The 22632-nt window shown below is 45.9% G+C and overlaps 1 protein-coding gene across 3 annotated transcripts; it reads right to left on the minus strand.

Moving 5' to 3' along the window:
• Nucleotides 1-283: 283 nt before the first annotated feature.
• pik3r1 (phosphoinositide-3-kinase, regulatory subunit 1 (alpha)) lies at nucleotides 284-22407 on the minus strand. Of its 3 annotated transcripts, XM_084339262.1 has the most exons (13): nucleotides 22319-22407; nucleotides 22004-22078; nucleotides 21332-21463; nucleotides 13993-14194; nucleotides 13606-13688; nucleotides 5709-5922; nucleotides 4560-4740; nucleotides 4209-4334; nucleotides 3953-4095; nucleotides 3664-3840; nucleotides 3429-3503; nucleotides 1943-2113; nucleotides 284-1173 (listed from the first exon to the last, which is right to left on the minus strand). In XM_084339262.1, the coding sequence occupies exons 1-13, from the start codon at nucleotides 22353-22355 to the stop codon at nucleotides 984-986; spliced, it is 1806 nt and encodes a 601-aa protein (XP_084195388.1). In that variant the 5' UTR covers nucleotides 22356-22407; the 3' UTR covers nucleotides 284-983. The 3 variants fall into 3 exon arrangements, with proteins under 3 accessions (XP_084195388.1, XP_084195389.1, XP_084195390.1); XM_084339263.1 differs by lacking the exons at nucleotides 13606-13688; nucleotides 13993-14194; nucleotides 21332-21463; nucleotides 22004-22078; nucleotides 22319-22407 and adding an exon at nucleotides 9611-9994; XM_084339264.1 differs by lacking the exons at nucleotides 13606-13688; nucleotides 13993-14194; nucleotides 21332-21463; nucleotides 22004-22078; nucleotides 22319-22407 and adding an exon at nucleotides 8122-8411.
• Nucleotides 22408-22632: the final 225 nt, after the last annotated feature.

A 22632-nucleotide genomic window follows, 5' to 3' on the forward strand; every position in this document is an offset into this window, starting at 1 on the left:
CTCGACCGCGGTCGAGATCAAGTCGTAAGTCTGCACTATAATGCTTTAATGGGGAGGGAGGGAGGGAAGGGGGGGGGGGGGGGGGGGGGAGCAGGTCATCTCGTCCTCTCTCTCTCTCCGCTCCTCTGATTTTTAAGTCCATAGGAGTCTTTTCAAGAAAATAAACTTTGTCATAAAAGTGCCATTTTGCTACATTTGTCAGCTGATCCATGGTCTGTTACTGAACAGTTAACACAAACAAACCCCGCCCACCCCACCCCCCCCACCCACCCGCAACACCCCACAGCTTCCTGATTCTGTAAGTTTTGGTCACATGGACAATCACACACATCACACACACGCTCAGTCACTCACGCGCACATAGAAACTGACACATGTGCATACACACACACACACGCACACACGGGGGGGGGGTGACATGGAAGGAAAAACACGGGGAAATACGGGGAAAAGGAGAATGTGGGGGCCGGGGTCTTCAGATGCACTCGAGGGTTTATCTTCTGCATGTTTTTTCTTTTTTTTAGTTTTTTTTTTCTTTCTTTTTTTGTTGACATTCCAGCTGGTAAAGCTTAGAAAAGTACAAGCACCATTTGGAAAAGGCCTCCGTAACCTCTGTGTCCTCCGCCAAGGGGGCGGGAGAAGAAGAGTTCAGCAGTTTCCGCTCGATATGCTGTGCTCCCGCAAAAAAAAAAAAAAAAAAAAAAAAGAAAGCATGGAAATAAAATCTACATTCAGGCTCGCCACCGTTCACGGTCAGCCAAAGTCACCGAAATGTTTTCAGGCTTCGCTTGCGTTCGTCAAGTTTGTCGTTTTCCCCTCGCTCCCTCTCTCGTGTGTTTAAAAGTACATGGGGTTAGGCAAAACACAGCCTCGTTTTTACATTTTCGTTTTTCGGTGTTCTTTTTCAAATCATCCTCGAGTCCCAAAAAGCACAAGTTTTTGCGTCCTCCACACGGAGACGGACGTGTCTCTCTCTCTCGTCCTCACCGTCTCTGCTGGGCGTACACGGGGTACGCTAGAGTCACATTCAGAGAGTCGTTGTGCTGCACCAGCGACGTGTGCTGGTAGTGGAGGACGAGTTCTTTCAGCGAGTTGTACAGGTTGTAAGGCTCCGCGAAGCCGAACCCCGAGGTGGTCTTGTTGATGACGCAGTGCTTCACCTCGCCTTCCACACTGCGGGGGGGAGAGAGAGAGAGAGACAAGAGGTCACCACACGCTCTGCGGAACAAGTGTTATACGTTGCCTATACTCGATGTATACCTCAATGTATTTTCTTAAATTTTTTTTATTGACATATATAGTCCATTCATGCTGAGTGAATCAGTTCCCCCAGCCACATTTGTGTATTCAACATTGTTTGGGGAATTAACTGATAGAAAATGTATCGAATCGTGGTCAGATTAAGAGATTTCATGATGCATTGAATCGTTGGCTGAAGAATCGTAATCGAATCTAATCGTTGTGAGGTCGAATCGTTACACCCCTACGGTCTAATAATAATAATATCGTTTTTCACACGAGTATCCAACATCCCAATAGGCCCCCCTGTTTACGGTTAGATTCTATGGCAGTTTTAAAATAAAGAGTAATAAAAAGAGTCAAATAGTGCAAATAGTCTGCCCTACACTGTAATCATAACTACCCAACCTCATACTATAGTCTACCCATATAACGCTGTATGATGGCATGTACAACAATTACCTACTCTTACTAGTTACGCTGCTGGCCAGTATGACTTACTACCATAGTGTCTTTATACCTGTATCACTGTACATATTAATACTAAAACTCTCTGTACATACACCTGATTAAAGGGCAAAATGTAAACCTAAAACAAACGAGTCCGTCTTCATCCATAATATACAAACAAACAAGGATGAGTTGGGAGAGAAGGAAGCTTATTTAGTCCTAGAGAATAATAATAACCGGTAGATATACGTACACAACGCTGCAGGCGTAGCAGCCCGACTTGCTGCTGTCCCGGACCAGGAATGTTCCGTCTCTCTTGCCCCGGAGGAGGGCCTCGGCCTGCAGCCGGTTGATGTTGCCCAGCTTCCAGGAGCGCTCGTCGTGGTGCGGCAGGTCCTCGTCGTCCTCCACCATAGAGTATTGACTGGAGAGAAGGAAGGGAGGAGGACATGTGAGATCGGGGGCCTCTCTAAAAAAGACTCTCCATTTCACTTTACCTATTTCAAACCTGCCCTCTTTTTTCTCTCCCCTCGTGATCCTCCAAGCTAGGCCTGTCCCCGACTAAGGATTTGTATTAGTGGACTTTGATTGGCCAAAATTTGCCAATAGTCAAAGTGTTTTTTGGAATGCAACATTATTTATTTTTTAAATAATTAAAATTATAAATATATATATATTTAATTTGTTTTGGGATCGTTCCATTTGGGCTGTGGGGGGGGGGGGTGCTTAATGTCTGAAGGAGTAGATTGAAGGCTTCTTGTCCTCTGCGAAAGCATGCAATTGGTCCACTGATGGATACATCTTGATATTTGTATAGTGTGTGAAATCCTCTTTCAGTGCCTCTGTGCCCGTTTTCTTAGGCAGTTAGCCTCGCTGAAATAATGATGATAATATGGTCATATTGATTAGCTAATGTTTAATATAGTTTAGCTAAGGTTTAATATTGTGTAGTTAATGTTTAATATAGTTTAGTTAACGTTTAATATAGTTTAGTTAATGTATAATATAGTTTAGTTAACGTTTAATATAGTTTAGTTAATGTATAATATGGTTTAGTTAACGTTTTAATATAGTTTAGTTAATGTATAATATGGTTTAGTTAATGTTTAATATAGTTTAGTTAACGTTTAATATAGTTTAGTTAATGTATAATATAGTTTAGTTAACGTTTAATATAGTTTAGTTAATGTATAATATAGTTTAGTTAACGTTTTAATATAGTTTAGTTAACGTTTTAATATAGTTTAGTTAACGTTTTAATATAGTTTAGTTAACGTTTAATATAGTTTAGTTAACGTGTAATATGGTTTAGTTAACGTGTAATATGGTTTAGTTAACGTTTAATATAGTTTAGTTAATGTGTAATATGGTTTAGTTAACGTTTAATATAGTTTAGTTAACGTTTAATAGTTTAGTTAACGTTTTAATATAGTTTAGTTAACGTGTAATATCGTTTAGTTAACGTGTAATATCGCTTAGTTAACGTGTAATATCGCTTAATTAACGTGTAATACCGTTTAGTTAACATGTAATATCGCTTAATTAACGTGTAATACCGTTTAGTTAACATGTAATATCGTTTAGTTAACATGTAATATCGTTTAGTTAACGTTTAATATAGTTTAGTTAACGTTTAATATAGTTTAGTTAACGTTTAATATCGTTTAGTTAACGTGTAATATCGTTTAGTTAACGTGCAATATCGTTTTTATTCAACGTGAGAGAACCGAGACACTCACTCTTCTGTGTTTTCGTTCTTGATTCCCAGCCACTCGTTGAGCTTCTTCTGCCTGACTCCCTTCTGGGTCAACCACCTGGAAGACACAACAAAACCAGTCCATTAGCAAACCCACGGACACACAGAACCAGTCCCGTTATGAGATCGGAGGCGATCCACCGCCCGTTTCCTTCCCGGCAGGGGACGGTCCGCTCGCCGGAGGCGCCTGTCGGGGAAGGAGTGCCGCCGGTACTTACATGAGATACTGATCCCTGGTCTTGCGGAGCTGAATGAGGTCAGGCTTGATGCTGTTCATCCTCTTGTCGATCTCCCTGTAGTCGGCCGCCTGCTTCTTCAGGTCCTCCTCCAGTCGCCGCTTGCTGTCCACGATCTCACTGATCCGCGACTTCAACTTCTCGTAGTTGCCCATGATCCTGAAGCGGACAAAGACCAACGTTTAGGATATTATCACGTTTTTTTTCTTTTGAGCTCGTCACCTAAACGCTTTGTTCTTCTGATCGAGCGACGCATGCTCGAAGGTCCTACCTCTGGATCTCCTTGTCGTTGCCTTCTCTCCTGAACTTCTCGATGTACTCCTTGCTGTAGCGCTCCTGCGTTTGGCATTGCTCCTCGAAGATCTTGATGGTTTCGTTGAAAGCTTCGATGGCCGTCCTTTTCATTTGGATTTCCTGGAAGAAGCAGAAGGGCAGGTGTTAGTGTGTGAACGTCACGGCACGTCGCGGTGGAGGGCTATCCGCTCAAGAGTCACGACGGGTCCAGAGGAGTGGCGGGGTGAGCTCACCTGTGACGTCCTGGTGTACTCCTCGTAGAGGCGGTCGTACTCCTTGTTCTTGTCCTGGTACTGCTGGTGGTACTCGCACAGCTTCTTACCCACCGCCTCGATGTTGTCCTCCTTCACCACCTGGTCCTGAGGGGAGGATCAGAGCAAACAGACCGTCAGGAACACATCCCTACTATGCTTATCGTACTGTAAATGGGAGCTATTCTATTGCACTGTATCTATTTAGTCCCATCTTATACTCGTTTTTTGTCTGCACTTTATGCATTGCTTTTATTCTTGTATGAAAGCTGCTCTATATAAATAAAGTGCATCATCATCATGAAGGTGCTGGACTCACCGTGCTGGACTCACCTGCTGGTGCTTGGACACGGGGAACTGCAGCTTGACGTCCAGCTTGGGGTTGTACTGGGCCAGCGACTCGGTGCGATAGTGGTTGATGAGCTCCACCACGGAGTTGAAGGTCAGCGGGTCCGAGAAGCCGTACTTTCCGTCCCGGTGGAAGATCTTTATCAGCTTGTTGTTGCCTCCTTTCCTGTAGACACACAGAGAGAGCAGAGAGGACCGGGGGTCATCACTGGACTCCAGGGTACATGTTGTGCAAAAACAGAGACTGAAGGGGGAGCAGGTAGTGATGCACGATATATCGGCCGCCGATATAATATCGGCCAATATGGCAGTTTTTCTTACACATCGGTATCGGTCCGATATCAAGATTGGGCCGATATGGGCCTATAGTAAAAAAAAAAAAATCTGAAAATAAGTTACAAAAGTATATTAAAAAAAAAAAAAAAAAAAAAAAAATGCGTTTTGGAAAATAGCTCTTTATTTGATTATCATAAAAAAGTGTTTTCTATACAGAGATATTGACATCGGTAAATATCGGTATCGGCCAGAACAGCAATATTAATATCGGTTATCGGTATCGGCCACAATTTTCACATCGGTGCATCACTAGGAGCAGGATATGTGTGCAGACTGAAGGAGGAGGATATGTGTGCAGACTGAAGGAGGAGGATATGTGTGCAGACTGAAGGAGGAGCAGGATATGTGTGCAGACTGAAGGAGGAGCAGGATATGTGTGCAGACTAGGGGTGTAACGATGCATCGATTAATCGAAATGCATCGATTATAATGTGTTAGTCGATGCATCGATTTGAATATGTTAGAATAGATTATAATCTAAATTAATCGAAATATTTTTCTTTTTTTTTATGTTATTTTTTTGTGTGTATTGTTTTTATTTACCTATAGTCCATTCATGCTGAGTGAATCAGTTCCCCCAGGCACATTTGTGTATTCAAGTTTTTTTTGGGGAATTAACTGAAATGTATCGAAAAATGTATCGAATCGTGCGGTCAAATGAAGAGATTTCATGATGCATCGAATCGTCGCCTGAATAATCGTAATCGAAATGAATCGTTGCGAGGTCGCATCGTTACACCCCCCCTAGTGCAGACTGAAGGGGGCGCAGGAAACGTGCGCAGCGGTCAGCAGACCTACCTCAGAGTGAGAGTGTAGTCTCCGTGCTGCTTGGTGGAGGCGTCGCGCACCAAGAAGGTGCCGTCGGCGGTGTCCCGCAGCTTCTCGTTGACCTCCTCGCGGGAGATGTCTCCCCAGTACCACTCGGCGTCCGTCAGGGCCATGTTGTTGTTCATACCGTTGTTGTTAGTAGTCACAGGTGGTGCGGCGGGCTTGGGTGGCTTCGGAGGTAGGGCTGTGAGAGGAGGAGGAGGAAGAGGAGGAGAATGGTCAGTAAAAAAAAAAAGGATGTAATATTGACATTTGATTTGATTATAAAAACACAATAAACACTTGCGTGCCCTGCAGAGCAGCAGCACGCAATCACCGGGTCACAACTTGTCAGTATATGATGTTTTCTTGCTTGTGTGCAAAACACCTTTTTTTAGTCACCTAGAGTCCATTTCTGAATGTCACTGAATTGGGACAATGAATCTGAAGGCACGTCACACACTCAAAAAAAGGCGAGTTCACTGGCATTATATAGAGGAGGAGCCATTTCAAACAAATCAAGCATCTGCAGCGGTTGGTGGCTGGATCTACACCCTCTAGGGTAGCAACAGTTGCGATTGGACGATCAAGAAAAGAGGGCAGGGTTTGAGACGGGTCGATGGAGCTTAAAAAAAGAACGCCGCCCCCTACATGCGGCGGCGAGGACGGCGACGTCAGGGCGGCGGGAGAAGCGATGAGCGAATCGGGGAGAATGGATTTCATTCTCCCTCACCCGTCGATATCTTTACAGCCGGCGGCAGGAGAGACGTAAGCCTCTTGCGCGCCATAAATCACGCCGAAAAATGGAGCCCCATCTCAGGTCTCTCTGCAGAGGGTAAAGAAAGGCAGCACATTTTGTCCATTTAAAATCCCAACACAGCTGTGCCACGCTCAAAGGCAAAATAGGCAAGCCGACCACAAACTATGAATTGTTGCATCCGACAAAATAGAATTAACTGCCTTACGTCCCATAATAATTCAGTGGTTCTCAACCTGGGGTGCTATATACGATTTTTCATGTTTATAATTGTTTTGGTATAGGTGAATTTATTTTTTCTTTTTTTTATTGTGAATGAATACTTGAAGTATTCATTCGGCCCTCCAGAGGGAAAGGAGGGAATAAAAAAAACATTACGTGTCAAAGTTCACCATTCTGTCTATGCTTGGCTAGTGATGGGGGGGGGGGGGGGGGGGGGGGTCGCGAACAGGCGTCCCCTGTTTCCAGGGGTCATGAACCAAACCAAAAAGGGCTGAGAACTAAAGAGCTCCGTCCACAGAATCATCAATGACATCATCTTCCCATTCAGAGCCTTCGATCCCCATTCAGGTTTTTTCCAGCGGCAGCACAGAATCACACAGCAGGTCCAGGAGGGTCATATGCTCCATTGTCTCTATAGCACCCCCCCCCCCCCCCCGCACACAGAGAGAGAGAGAGAGAGAGAGAGAGAGAGAGAGAGAGAGAGGAGAGAGAGAGAGGAGAAATCATTCAGTTGCAGACGGCCTCATCAGAAGGCACTGATCGTCGTATCGGATAATGATTTGAGTGCTTTGAATGCTCTCTCTCTCTCTCTCTCTCTCTCTCTCTCTCTCTCTCTCTCTCTCGCAGGAGAGCAGGCGGTGAGAGCGGCGGAGCTAAAATGGCAGAGCTATTTTTAACCCACAAAACTGCACTCCCCTTTTGTTCAGTCCCACCGCATCAGGGAGCCTCGTCTCCGCTGCAGTGGACCGAGTCGCAGCAGGACTTCGGCACGTCGTCCTGTGGACCCAAGTCGGCCACACGGCGGCCGTGAGATGACGTGACGTTTGCATGATGCGACACACCGGCGTTAATACAGAATAACCCCGAAGCCACCGATTCAGCTTTCTTTTCTTTTCTTTTACGACAGGAAGCCTCTGCCGACAGCTTCTGCCGCGAGGCTAGACTATAAGAGAGATAAGAGGAAGATATATATACGGTGACACAAACGGCACCAACAAAAGGCTAAACGTATCGCTGACTGGGTTAGAGAAACAAAAGCTGATTTGACACTTTGCCCTCAGCAGAGACGTGTGAACTCCCTCTCTATCCTCCTGGTTCCTGAGAGGGTTAGGATAGGAGACGCTCGGTGGTGGGTTAGCCTACCTGGAGGAGGGTCCATCTCTAGGTAAAACAGTAGCTCAGTCCCGGCACAGCACTCCACATCCAAATCTCCCATCTCCGGTACTAAGACCCCGTTTGCACATTTGACCGACGGCGCAAAGACGCCTCTTAATAATATCGGACGACACAAGAGAGAGAAAGAAAGAAAGAGAGAGAGAGAGAGAGGGAGACCGACTTGCCTCCTCCTCCGTATGACCGCCTAAAAACCCATTTGAAAAGCCATTAAGGGGGGCAGCCTGCTCGGTAACATGTTACATCACTTACCACAGCCAATCGCGTGGGGGGTCTGTCACCAACCATCCCTGCATCTTTCATTTCCTGCAAGCGATGAGGTCATTTTTTTTTTTTTTTTTTTTTTAACCCACTAGGTCCCTCTCGCTTCAGTCGCTTAGCAATCCGCGCCGGTATAGTCGACCGCCTACGGACCGTGCTGCGATCTAAACCACAGCTGAATAAGAAGAGTGTCCTCCGCTCTATCATTCAACATCTTCCTCCGCGCAAAGCAAACGTGCAATCTGTCCTCCTCACACACTAGCGCAGGCAGGGGGGGAGAAGAAGAAGAAGAAAAAAACCTGCAGCCTCTTTAATTCTCTCCCTCTCTCTCTCTCTCTCTCTCGCTCTCTATCTCACCCTCCTGCAGGCTGCACGGCCCCTCCTCCTCCCCCCCCGCGTGCGTCGTGCGGAAGGTTTAGTCCTTCCCACCGTTGGCACAGAGACAAAGGCAGCTCTGCTGCAGCAGCACGTATAGACGGGGCCACGTTCTAACGCCTGGCCCCCTGGTCCTCACCCCCCCCCCCCCACACCCACAGGGGCTCAGAAATACGCCTGTAATCCCAGAGTGTGACACTTGGGAATCCCGGGGAAGCGTCCGCGCCGGAGCGACACACAGAAATAGACCCCAGTTCTCAGTAGGGTTTAAATGAGACGGGGGGGGTGGGCCGCGGGTCATTGTCATCCCCGGGTTCGACTACAGAAGAGTTATTGGATGTTGTGGGGGGGTGGTGGGGGTGGGGGGTAGGGAGGGGGTCGGTGGTTCTTTCCATACCCAGTTTGGAAGTGATGAAATAGGCCACATAGAACAAAAGTCAATATGTCAGATAAAACGTTATCGGAGAGAGAGAGATAACGTCGGGAGCTCAGCCTATATACTGTACCAGTGTAATGCACGGATAACGTGGTAAAACTAAGCATTATTCTCACTCGTGGAAGATCGACTTTAAAAAAAAAAATTTATTTCTATTTTATTTCACTAACACGGTAGCAAAGAGTAGACAATTTCAAACCGAATGCAATATTCATTAGGCCCTGTTCTCTTCTATGCATTATAAATCAAACAGTTTACTTTTAAGTCCTCTCAGCCTGACAGCCTAAACGGAACATTCTGCACCACACGCTCCCGGGATTCACCGGCATGCCTGTTTGACCACACAGCAATGCAGACTGATGTATGGGACATGTAGGAACAGCCCCCTATAGCAAACACCCTCGGGGAGAGAACCTGTTCTGGGTACTGCTGGTCATTCCAAGAAAAGAAGAAAAGAAAAAGAACAGAAACTCGTCGGTCTCGTTCTCGTCTGCTCTGGAGCGCCCCGTTTTTTTTCTTTTTTTTTTCTTTTATACAGCTCATTCCTATCAACACAAGGCTCTCTTTGGTCTCGGGTCTGAAGCTGGCGGCAGGTTCATTACTGGAGCAGGACGGTTCTTCTAATCTAATGAGGAGGAGGAGGAGAAGACGTAGGCTTTTCCGACTTACGTTGCATGTTGTGCATTTTGTGGTGAAAAATCAGCTGATCTCCCTCTTTTAACATCCCCTCTGCCAAAAAGAAAAAAGTATAGAATCCAACAGCGCTGTTTTCAAGTCCTCTGGTATAGTTCCATTCCGTAGCCTCTTGGCAGGTGAGGAGTTGAAGTCTTGTGCTCGCTTGGTTCTGAAAGAGCTGAGGTCTTGTTGCTGTGTAGGTTCTGAAGCAGCTGAAGTCTTGTGCTCGCTTGGTTCTGAAGCAGCTGAAGTCTTGTGCCGACTTGGTTCTGAAGCAGCTGAAGTCTTGTGCCGACTTGGTTCTGAAGCAGCTGAAGTCTTGTTGCTGTGTAGGTTCTGAAGGAGCTGAAGTCTTGTGCCGACTTGGTTCTGAAGCAGCTGAAGTCTTGTTGCTGTGTAGGTTCTGAAGGAGCTGAAGTCTTGTTGCTGTGTAGGTTCTGAAGGAGCTGAAGTCTTGTTGCTGTGTAGGTTCTGAAGGAGCTGAAGTCTTGTTGCTGTGTAGGTTCTGAAGGAGCTGAAGTCTTGTTGCTGTGTAGGTTCTGAAGCAGCTGAACGTGCTTCTTAATGAAATCCAGGTAATCCGCTCACTGAGAGGCAGGTGCAACGTGCGACTGCTTGGTGAGCTCCTGATCTGAACACGGTGGTGCGAGTGTGAGGGAGGGCTGGGCGGGCGGGTCTCTCTCTCTCTCTCTCTCTCTCTCTCTCTCTCTGTGAACTATGCCAGGATGGGGCTGCTCTCTCTCTCTCTCTTGCTCTCTCTCTCTCCCTCTCTCTCTGTGAACTATGCCAGGATGGGGCTGCTCTCCCTCTCTTGCTCGCTCTCTCTCTCTCTCTGTGAACTATGCCAGTCTGGGGCTGCTCTCTCTCTCTCTTGCTCTTGCTCTCTCTCTCTCTCTCTCTGTGAACTATGCCAGTCTGGGGCTGCTCTCTCTCTCTCTTGCTCTTGCTCTCTCTCTCTCTCTCTGAACTATGCCAGGCAGGGGCTGCTCTCTCTCTCTCTCTCTCTCTCTCTCTCTCTCAGAACTCTGCCAGGCCGAGGACTGTGTGACGCGTGTGCGAGCGCGGGACAGCTAGTTAATAATTAGCTGTAGCTGCCCTGGCGTCAGTCCCGCCTGTTCCAAAAACCTAGGTATAGTGCTGCTGCCTGCGTGTGTGTGCGTGTCTCTCTCTCCCTCCCTCCCTCCCTCCCTCTCCCTCTGTTTGCAAGGGGGGGGGGGGTGTTCAGTCTTATGATTAACTTGCACAGGTTCAAATATTTGCTGAGTTGGGCACTTTGAGGCAGGGAGGGGCTTATGGGAGAACCAGGGGGGGGGATTTTAGGGGTGGAGGAGAGAGTGGCCCTAGGAAGTGGAGTCAGCCGTCAGTTAACAAGAAGTGCTCTGTGGAGCAGACCGACTTTCCAGCCAACCAAATCTAAGTGGACCTTTTGCCGCTTACTTAAAATAGGCACCCAGTAGCTGGGAGGAGGCACAGACACCCGCACACACACACACACACACACACACACCCGCACTCAATCATTCACAGAAACACATGCAGTTCAAATGAATGTGCTTTCGAAGAAACCCCACCTCCCCAACTTTCTCTCTCTTGACACAACGAACCTGTCTTCTGCACTACTGGTGTGTATGACATACACGACAAACAGATATACAGAACTGTGTAGTAAAAAATCAGTGTGTGTGTGTGTGTGTGTGTGTGCGCGTGCGTGTGTGTGTAGGAACTAGAGAACCATTTAATCAGAAACAGTTCTAGGGTTTGCATCTCACACCATCCACCCATCCATCCATCCATCCACCCACCGCCACAGTGGTCCTACAGGTGTGAATTACCGACAGCTGAGACCGGCCCAATGCAAAGGATCTTGTTTATAAATAGGCCCTAACAGGTAATAAAATGTTTAAACAGTCACAGCCAGACCAGGGGCCCTGGGGCAGCCAGCTGAAGACAGCCCTCTTTAACTAGCACTGTAAAAACACAACGCTCCCCCCCCCCCCCCCCGACCAGAGCTGGCAGCGTCTACAGAGAGACCGCCTCTCCTACCCTTTCACTGCCACACGACACAGAAGGCTAACCCTTTACTATCACACTACCGTGTGATAGTAAAGGGTTAACCTTCTGTGTCGTGTGGCAGTGAAAGGGTTAACCTTCTGTGTATTGCCGTTTGGTGGTGCTGCTGCAGTGAAAGGGTTAACTAGCACTGTAAAAACACAACAGTGCCACTCAACGCCCCCCCCCCCCCGCCCCCCCCTGACCAGAGCTGGCAGCGTCTACAGAGACCAGCCCGCTACGTGGAACAACACCCGACTGTGTCACATCGCGCGCTGCGCACATACGACTAACGCTAACGGTCTCTGAACCGTGCTGCGCGAAGCTAACCCCCCCCCCCCCCGGGGGAGAGGAAACCGTGACTTAAAAAAAAATCAAGATTTAGGCAACAACAACAACGGGGCTATTTGTCTGGTTGACTTAACCCTTTCACTACCACACTACAAAAGGGTTAAACCTTTTCACTGCGACACTGCATACGGTTAACCCTTTCACTACCACACTACAAAAGGGTTAACCTTTTCACTGCAACACTGTTAACCCTTTCACTACCACACTTACAAAAAGGGGTTAACCCTTTCACCGCCACACTGCATGAGGTTAACCCTTTCACTGCCACACGACAAAAGGGTTAACCCTTTCCACTGCCACACAACAAAATGGTTAACCCTTTCACTACCACACTACAGAAGGTTAACCCACCGTCTGTAGTGTGGTAGTGAAAGGGTTAACCTTCTGTAGTGTGGCAGTGAAAGGTTAACTTTCCATAGTGTGGTAGTGAACGGTTAACCTTCTGTAGTGTGCAGTGAAAGGATTAACCTGCCGTAGTGTGGCAGTGAAAGGGTTAACGGCGCTGGTAGTTAGTCGCACGTTTAACGGACTCCATCCAACAATCACGACGAGACACTTGAACTCCCGTCTGTGGTTATCGCGGGTTTCCTGTTCAAAACGAGGTCATTACCGCCGGCTTGAGAGAGAGAAAAAGGAACACGGTGTACGAGCCTGGAGCGCTATCGCACACACGCTTCCATCAGGAACTGGCGATTATATCGCAGACTAATTTCCGCAAGAGGCGGGTCACTGTATCATACTATTTTTTGCATAACTGTAGAAAAGACAACATGGTTTCCTCCATGTGCCATGTGGGTTCCAAGGCAGAACACGGTGACCTCCTGTAATCTTAACATCTCTGCACGGCTATATGCTTATACCACACAAACCCAACTGCCTATTACATAATCCATCTATAAAATAGAATGTATATATATATATATATATATATATAATGGGGCGACAGTGGCTCAGGGGGTAGAGCGGTCGTCTGGTAATCAGAAGGCTCCCAGTTCCCAGTCCTTCTGGGGCAGCGTGTCAAAGTGTCCTTGAGCAAGACACTTAACCCCTAACTGCTCCCACTGCCTCCGCCGTCGGTGTGTGAATGTGTGAATGAATGAATGGGTGAGGAACAAATTGTAAAGCGCTTTGGATAAAAGCGGTTATATAATAAATGCACCATTTACCATTATATCTGAAACAGAATATATAGAAATAGCTACAGATTGGCTACAAACTACTAGTAAATGACTAAAAGCTTTGGCCAGCTCTGGGCCCCACAATGGCAGCGAGTTCCCTCTCTCTCTCGCGCTCTCTCTCTCTCCAGCCAGCCGGCCCCTACTGTGGCGGGAGGGAGGGTCTCCATACCAACCTGCAGGCTAAGAATAGCTCCGGCCGCCCTGTTGTTCAATTCATCTTAGTACTACTGCAGTCATCCTACCCCGACAGCGCTTTATTCCCAGAAGCACGTTACATTGAGTACGAAACGGGCCTGTGCGATCTGGTATTTAGTAAAAATAGATACACGGAAAGCCCCCCCCCCCCCCGCCCCCACCATGGTATCTCTTCACTGTATTGGATGCTAGAAGGAGGAGGATGTGAGCTGGTACCTGGGGCGCTCTGGCTCTCGGTCCACTCGCTGGTGACCAGGGTCTCGATGATCTTGATGTGAGCGTCTGGACTGGGCTCGCAGCTGGAGGGACGACAAGACAAAGCACAAGCGGAGTCAGCCGTTTTTTCCAGGTTCTGGTCGATCCGTTGTACCGTGGGTCTCCTAGCACGGCTACCGTGCACGTGTGTGTGTGTGTGTGTGTGTGTGTGTCAGACGGACTATGTCCATATGTGCGCTCGTTTTGTGTGCTCCATGCCATCTCTCACTCGGGTGCATTGCCCGGTGTCAGTTGGTGCCCCGTGTCTGAGCGTGTCTGTGTGTCTGACAGTGCCAGGCCGCGTGGCACTGCCCCCTTGGGCACGCCGCCCTGCTCTCTGTCACCCACCTGGCAGCCTGCTGTCGGAAAAGCACCGGGCTGAAGATCTCGCCCAGGGCCCTGGAGGTGAGCAGGTTCTTGCTGCCGTTGTGACACACCCTGGAGAAGTGCCTGAGCAGGCAGTGGAAGGTGAGCCAGTACTGGGTGGGCAGGCTGGAGGCGCTGGCCGCGCGGCGCAGCTGCAGGGCGCACTCCTCGGGACTGAGCGCCTCTGTTGGGGGGGGGGAGACGGAGAGAAGATAAGATAAGATAAGATATTCCTATAAGATAGGGCTGACCCGTTAGTCGACTAATCGGTCGAAAGGAGCCGTAGTCGACGGCCAACCTCTTAGTCTAATACAAAAAAAATTTAAATAAAATTAATAAATGTAGTTTTCTTTTTTATCATTCTTTCCAAAAGAAAAGAGGCCTCTTACGCTAATCGCACGCATACCAGAGGCTACGGTAAGTGCCTACGAAAACAGGCACAGAGGCACTGAAAGAGGATTTCACCCGTCTAATGAACACACTAGACTAGACAAATATCAAGATGTATCCATCAGTGGACCAATTGCATGCTTTTGCAGAGGACAAGAAGCCTTCAGTCGACTCCTTCAGACATTAACACTTTGAATGCCCAACCCGAGATTTCTCGGGTTTACCCCCCGCGGGTTGAATGCCCATAATGAGAATATTCGTTTTTTCTCTTTTTTTTTTTTTATTAGCGATCTGAATTCATATTTCATCAACCGAGTCTACCGTTGGTAAATCAGCCACCCCAGGCGCTCAGATGTGAAAAAAGTAGGGATGCTCGATATTGGCTTTTTTACCGATACCGATATTCCGATATTGTCCAACTCTTAATTTCCGATACCGATATCAACCGATATCAACCGATACCGATATATGCAGGGTTTCCCCGTCCAAAAAACAGAATAATTTCAGGTAACTAATAATTTCACTGGATATATATATAACAAATATTGTTATTGTTTTTTTTTGTATTTAAACCGATACCGATATTTTCCGATATCACATTTTACTGCCGATATCGGCCGATAATATCGGTCGGCCGATAATATCGGACATCCCTAGAAAAAAGCGCCCCCTATCGTCTCCCAGATGGTAATTCACCCTTTTGGATTGGACTCCCGGACTCCACATTTTACTTCTCACGCATGTAACCGGGGCCGATCATTTCGAGCCCTGAAGGGTGCGCTGCATTTACGACACGAGACAAAACGAGAGCGTCTCGCGGCACAAGAATGGTTTTATCTCGATTATCTTGTTTTCGTATGCATTCTTGTGAGCCGTATGCATGCTCTCTTGGCTTAACGTTGAAAATAGGTTGTCTTTTAATTAGGGATGTCCGATATTATCGGCCTACCGATATTATCGGCCGATATTGGCGTTAAAAATATCGGTATCGGTTTTCAAAAGAATTATTATTATTATTTAATTCTTTTTTTTACATTTCTATAACCTTTATTTACCCAGGCAAGCAAGTAAGAACAAATTCAGATTGTATTTATTGTCAAAAGTATGCATAATGTTGTGTTAATTCCACAACAAGAGATATGTAATGTTAATTACCTGAAATTATTCCGTTTTTTGGGGGGGGGGGGGGGAACCCTGCATATATCGGTATCGGTTGATATCGGTATCGGAAATTAAGAGTTGGACAATATCGGTATAAAAGCCAATATCGAGCATCCCTACTTTTAATACACTTGTGCTGTTCAAGTTGGTCATGAGCAGTAAAACTCCTGTTTTTATACATAAACAGATTGTTTATAGTAATACTGTGCATGAGCATTACACTAGAGGTTCCAGTAGTGGGCAGCTTGAATTACCAGGTCCAAAAACCAACGCTTTAAGGAGATCTTTTATTTTTAGATCATTAACTCTTTGGAATAACCTGCCTCAAAACCTCTGCTGCATTTACAGTAAATTCACTTTAAAAAAATAATCTTAAATTGTATTTAACACTGTAAAGTATTTGTTTAGTTTTTTTGTTTTCCGTTTCTTTGCTCGCATGTAATCTTAGCCATCTTAATTGTTAGTTTCATTATGCATTGTGTGTTGAGTACTGACTTTTACTAATTTTGTTTTGCAATAATAATTGTTTTTGTATGTTTTTTTGTGTGGACCCCAGGGAGACTAGCTGGTTGCTATGGCACCAGCTAATGGGGATCCGTAATAAAATCAAATCTTGTTTTCGTGATGGTGGGAGGCCAAGATCGTAACTATAAGCCAACAGGCTTGTGATTAAGTCGTGAAACAGACAAGTGAGCGAGGCGAGACGACAGTACTTCCACCAGCGGAGAGAAGGAAACAAAAGAAGAAGAGAAAAATAACTCCGTGTGCAGTCGGGTTTGAAACCACAGTGAGACTGTGTCCATGCGCCTGTGTGTGTTTGTGTGTGTGTGTGTGTGTGTGTGTGTGTGACAATGAGCGTAAGGTACACTGGTAGGTGATTGGCTGCCTTCGAGATGCAGGAGATACACTTACAGGCTTGTTTTAGTTCCTATTAACCACAGATATCGTGTTTCTGGCCATGTGACATCTAGAAAACACAACGCTGAGGAAACTGTGTGAGTGAGTGAGTGAGTGAGTGAGTGAGTGAGTGAGTGAGTGAGTGAGTGAGTGAGTGAGTGAGTGAGTGAGTGAGTGAGTGAGTGAGTGAGTGAGGTGAGTGAGGTGAGTGAGTGAGTGAGTGAGAAAGACCAACAAAGAGGGAGAAAGAAATAAAGAGAAGAAAAATAGTGAGTGAGTTAGAGAGAGAAAGACAGACTGACAAAGAGGGAGAAATAAATAAGAAGAAAAAGAGCGAGTGAGTGAGTTATAGAGAGAAATACCGACAAAGAGGGAGAAAGAAATAAAGAAAAAGAGTGAGAGAGAGACAGACAGACGGAGATAGACAGAGAGGGGGGAGGGTGGGGGGTGTTTCTCAGAAGTAGTGAACTCTGAGAGAAAGACAGACCGACAAAGAGGGAGAAAGAAATAAAGAGAAAAGAAAAAGTGCCAAGATATATAAAGTATATAGGCCTACTGTAAAAAAAATCAAGGCAGAATGGGAGATGGCCGTGTCGGGGACCGGAGGAGGGCGAGCAGGTGGATATTGACACTAGCTGCAGGGCCTGCTGGTGTCCAAAGGTACAGGGTATTCAATAGCAAGCGAGCCATGGTGGGCAGATTAGGTTAGCACTTCTGCTTAGAGCCAATTATTAACTAGACACAGTGTACCGTACAGACCGGGATGCCCCCTGCCAAGGGTCCTCTCCAAATACATCCGAGTGATTACGGGGAACCGTCAGCGGATTCATTAACTGCACCGTTTAGTGGAAGGGAGGATGTCGCTGCTTCAATGCTTTTTTTGGGGGGGGGGGGGTATTCTTCTTCCTTTACTGTAGACCAGTGGTTCTCAAACTATGGGTCGCGACCCAAATTGGGGTTGCGGGTAGGTAACAGTGGCAAGTATAAAAAAAAAAGTATAATCATTTAAATAAAAAAAATATAGATTTTTTATTATATTTTTTTTATGTTCTGGCAACATATTTTGGCTAAATATGCCTCGTTTTTATAAATGTGTATTGATAACATAGTGCTGTGATTACATTTTCTAATAAATATGCATGATCAAGTTCAACAACGTGTGCTTTTATTTTGATATTCCTTAATTCCACGTTTGAAATGACGCGATACATTAAGTGTGGGGTCCCCAAAAGAAATCCTAAATAGATATAGGGTCGCGGTATGAAAAAGTTTGACAACCCCTGCTGTAGACATTGGTATGAGGACTGAGGAGGAGGAGGAGGAGGAGGAGGAGGAGGAGGAGGAGGAGGCGCACCGCTGTCTGGGACGTCTCGGGGGCTGAGCGACAGCTTGTGACTCCAGAACCATTAGGAACGTCTGACCACTAATGGCGCTTTTCCACTGCATGGTACCTACTCTACTCTACTCTACTCTACTCGGTATTTTCGGTTTTCCATTACCAAAGTACCTGGTACTACCTGGTACCAGGTACTTTTTCGGGTACTTTTTTAGTCCCTGCTCGAGTCTGGTTCCAAGCGCGAGCCAAGCGGGTAGAACTGGTACCATAAATGTCACGTGAAAAACTGCAGACCACTGATTGGTCAGAAGAGAGACGCGTCACTGTTTGGAGAGTCTGAACGAAAACAGAAAGCCGCCATCTTGAATGTCTCGCATAGGATTTCATTATGGTTGCAGCAGGCACAAGTTCAATAAACAAACAATACAGTCACTGTGTATTCTGCCTCATTTATTGATTAAACAAAACCGACGTCAACACAATTTGCCACCGAGCGGAAAGTTTAGTCTCGCAAAAAGATCGCTGACTTGTTAACACTTTGACTGCCATGAAACGTCTTTTCACGTCATTGCTGGCCATGCTCAAGTTGCCGGGGGACGCTGTACAGCGTCCTTATATCAATATTTCAAAAATCTGCGATCGGATTCATATGTCCCCTCCGCTGGCCTGAGATCCACCAGCAGGACCCACTGAGCTCTCTGGCGGTTCAGGAGCGCCATCTGGTGGCCGATCGGCGCAATCGCCAAACAGGATGTTGAATAGAGGTTGTCCTAGACGACCGTAGTACTTCCGGCGCTCGCTATAGGTCCCGCGACTCTGGCTCGTCACACTACACAGTGATCGATTGCCAATAACTCGATAAACAACATGATTTGGACGTATATACCATTATACAAGCTGGAGATGGACCGGGTAAATTTACATCCCATAATGATAAGATTTCAACTCGACGATGATCGCCCAACGCGCGCGCGGAGACTGGGGTGAGTTTCAGCGTGTAACGTTACCGTCTTCGATACCAACTGCTATTATCAACATTTGACCCACATTAGATGATTGGTATAATGCTGCCCACGGAATTATAAACGCCCCCTAGCCCATCCGGTCAACATCAGATGACATGTAGTAACTTCTAGAAGTACGTCTAGTTGGAATTTTTTATATCACGCTGATTGCCATAAAACTGTATTGCATCATCAATATAATGCATTTGGGGCTATAGATCACGTTCTGGAGAAAGCTGGAGAAAGAGATGAAAACATACTTATACATTAGACCATACTTTACTATGAATATGTGAATGAAAAAGTTTAACGTTGCTACACAATGAACAATACATATAGGACTTTGAATGGGCCCTAATAATGGCAATGTAGCAATAGAATTTAAAAAGTTATAGCCATGCAAAGAAGGGGTACTTCTCCATAGACAAATAGAGCCGGCAACCTATGGTATATCATTAATTTAACCCAAGGCAACCAAAGTGTTAAGGCTTAAGCTTATGTTGTGCTGATGTTGTGCTAGCGTTTTAGCATGGCTATCGTACATAGCGCGATCAATATAACTCGCTATTGATTGTTTGTATGAGTAACGTTAATGCTAATAGAATAGACACAACGTGAGGTAATCACCATCCATTTTAAACCGGTTATTACCTAATGCTAACGTTAGCAAATAGACGCGACTGGTAACGTTACAGCTTGTTAGCCTAATGCTAACGTTAGCATAGACAGCCTAGCTAACGTTAACGCTTGTAGAATAGACACAATGAGAGGTAACGTTAGCGTTATCAGAATAGACACAACGAGAGTCTCGTTAATGTTGTTATTGATTGATTGATTGAAAACTGTGTTTTACTCTGGCTTGCGCCTACTAGCTCATGACACGGACATAGCTATGCTGGTGGAGCTCTCACAGAGCTATGGAGCTCTCAGCTGTACACCAGCAGCCCCGCCTCCCCACACGGAGACAAACTGAGTACTTTATTTTAGTACCTGCAGTGGAAAAGGAACGAAGTACCAGGTACCTAAAGCGAGTAGAGTAGAGTAGAGTAGAGTAGAGTAGGTACCATGCAGTGGAAAAGCGCCATAAGTGTGTCTGGCTTTAAAAACAGTTAGGGTACCTTGTGTGTATATACCGTTTACTTTTACTCCTATATATATATATATTAGGGATGTCCGATATTGGCTTTTTTACCGATACCGATATACCGATATTGTCCAACTCTTAATTTCCGATACCGATATCAACCGATACCGATATATGCAGGGTTTCCCCCCCCCAAAAAACGGAATAATTTCAGGTAATTAACATTACATATCTCTTGTTGAAGCTATAACACTGACGAAGGAATATGTAATTCCGAAACATGTTTGTTTCAGGCTGCCATTAAATACTTGAACCTGAGAGTGCTGGTCTAGCTTCACTGCTTCTTTTTTATATAATACTTAATGGGATTTCAGCACCCAGTGTCGAATCTTGAGAGCGCGGTCTAACTTGACATTACATATCTCTTGTTGTGGAATTAACACAACATTATGCATACTTTTGACAATAAATAAAATCAGAATTTGTTCTTACTTGCTTGCCTGGGTAAATAAAGGTTAAATAAATGTAAAATAAAAAAATAAAAATAAAAAATTTAAACAGACACCGATATTTTCCGATATCACATTTTAATGTCAATATCGGCCGATAATATCGGACATCTCTAATATATATAGATTCAGATTCAAATTCTATATTGCCTATATTTATTGTAAGGTATAATATAACTGATAGGACATACAGACCCCTCATCTGCACCTTTGTTTACACCGTTTATTTTTCTCATACTTTTATATTCAGATCTAATTTGAGTGCCTATATTTATGTCTTTCTTCCATTACCCTGCCCATACCTATGCCTCCCCTCCCCCCTCCCTCCCTCATGCCGCCCAGATTTCCCCAAGGGGATCAATAAAGGAACATCGCATCTTAATTATAACAGCACACGGCGGCGATTCTATATTGAGCTTTAAGCGATTCCGACTAAAAATAAAACGAGAGGAGTCATTATTAGGTTTCATTGAGGAAACATGCGTTGGGCTGCGTGTGAATGAGCCGTGCTGATTCACAGCCATAAAAGAATGTGAATCCTCACCCTCCTTCAAAACCGCTCTCAAAGAGCACCTACGGGAGGCTGCAATTCCCCGGTAAATGTCCAACCCCCCCCACCCACCCACCCAACCCCCTCGAATGTACAGTTTCTTCCCCTTCTAATCATGTATATATTTTCATTTAGGATCACTGTCTCTTAAATAGTACTGTATATTTGTATATCTAAATGTCTGGATGTAACAGTACTGTATATCGTGTATGTCATAAATGTCATGAATTGAAAATGGGGGGACCCTGATGTAAACGAGACGAAAGTCTTTCTCTGGTCTGCATCCCCTTAACAATTGTGTGTATTGAGCTGTACTGTATTGTACCAATTCTGCAATCTGTTAATAAAGTTTTCAATCAATCAATCAATCGATCGATCAATCCCCCTCACCTTGAGCAATGAGCACCAGCTGAGGGTAGATGGCCGGGGGGATGACTGGCTGGGGGAGATCCTGGAGGTACCTGCGCAGGCCGTCACACAGGAGGGGCAGCTCCATCTGGTCCAGCTCTGCCGAGGGCGGGTCTGCAGGCAGGGCGCGGCCAGAGGACAACCATGAATGTAGGGACGACGTATTCTGTTTTTTTTTTCTTTCATCAACATCAATATGTTCACAGAGAAGTACAGTCGAGGTGATACGGGTGTCAGCCTTATCTGTTATATATTTATAGCATATATATATATATATTAGGGCTGTCCCCGACTAAGGATTTGGATGGTCGACTAGGATTGGCAAAAATGTCGACTTAGTCGACTATATTCATGCATAGCTCGACTTTAATGAGAATTCTAATCGTTGATGCCAAATGAAGCCATACAACAGTATTGGAGAGCGTTAAGGGCCACACTACCAAACGGTTAACCCGTTCACTGCGACAATACACCGAGGGTTAACCCTTTCACTGCCACGCGACAGCCGGTTATGCGACAGTAAAGGGTTAACCTTCTGTCGTGTGGCAGTGAAAGGGTTAAGGGATCAGGTTAAGGGTAAACCTGAAGGGCGGGACTGGCCGCCTGCAGGCCACACACACGTCGCCCCTGGCTGAGATAAAAGCTACCACTCACCACTTTCAAAGCACTGTCTGACCTCCAGGCCGCCCCCTGCGGTGAAGGTTCGATATAGTGTAGGGTTATCCAGACCTAAAAATAAACACATAATAAAACATTAAGACGTTAGCGTGCGCCCCGGGTAAACTCTTCCGGATGAATTCGGTCAAAAATTCGAGGTAATGAAGTCACATTGAAACGCACATCCAACAACGTGTTGTGTAAAGAACATGTTTATATAGCGATAAATGGAAATCAATGATGCACGAGCAGGTGCGCTCTTTCTGGTTAGAAGGTAGAGATGACTAATGGGGTCTAATCTGTCCGGCTCACCTTTCCTCTCGATGACTTCCAGCAGTCTAGCCAGCATGGGTGGAGCCGTTTCTGGAAGGGCAAACTGCTCCGTCAGGTCCAGCAAACAGAAGCCTGAGAGAGAGGAGAGAGAGGAGAGAGGAGAGAGAGGGAGAGACGGGGACATCAGAGTTACCCTCTCTGTATGACTTAATTATACAATTATGACACTCGGGGAGGAAGATCAACGCAAATCAACCAATTTCGGGAGAAAATTATGCTTTGATCAATGTAGTCGCCACACATTTGACTGGATGAAAAGGCATCCGTTAAAATGTTTTACTCCCCCCCCCCCC

The sequence above is a fragment of the Notolepis coatsorum genome (genome assembly GCF_963971535.1).
Source record: "Notolepis coatsorum genome assembly, contig: SCAFFOLD_740, whole genome shotgun sequence".
In the NCBI taxonomy this organism is placed as follows: domain Eukaryota; kingdom Metazoa; phylum Chordata; class Actinopteri; order Aulopiformes; family Paralepididae; genus Notolepis; species Notolepis coatsorum.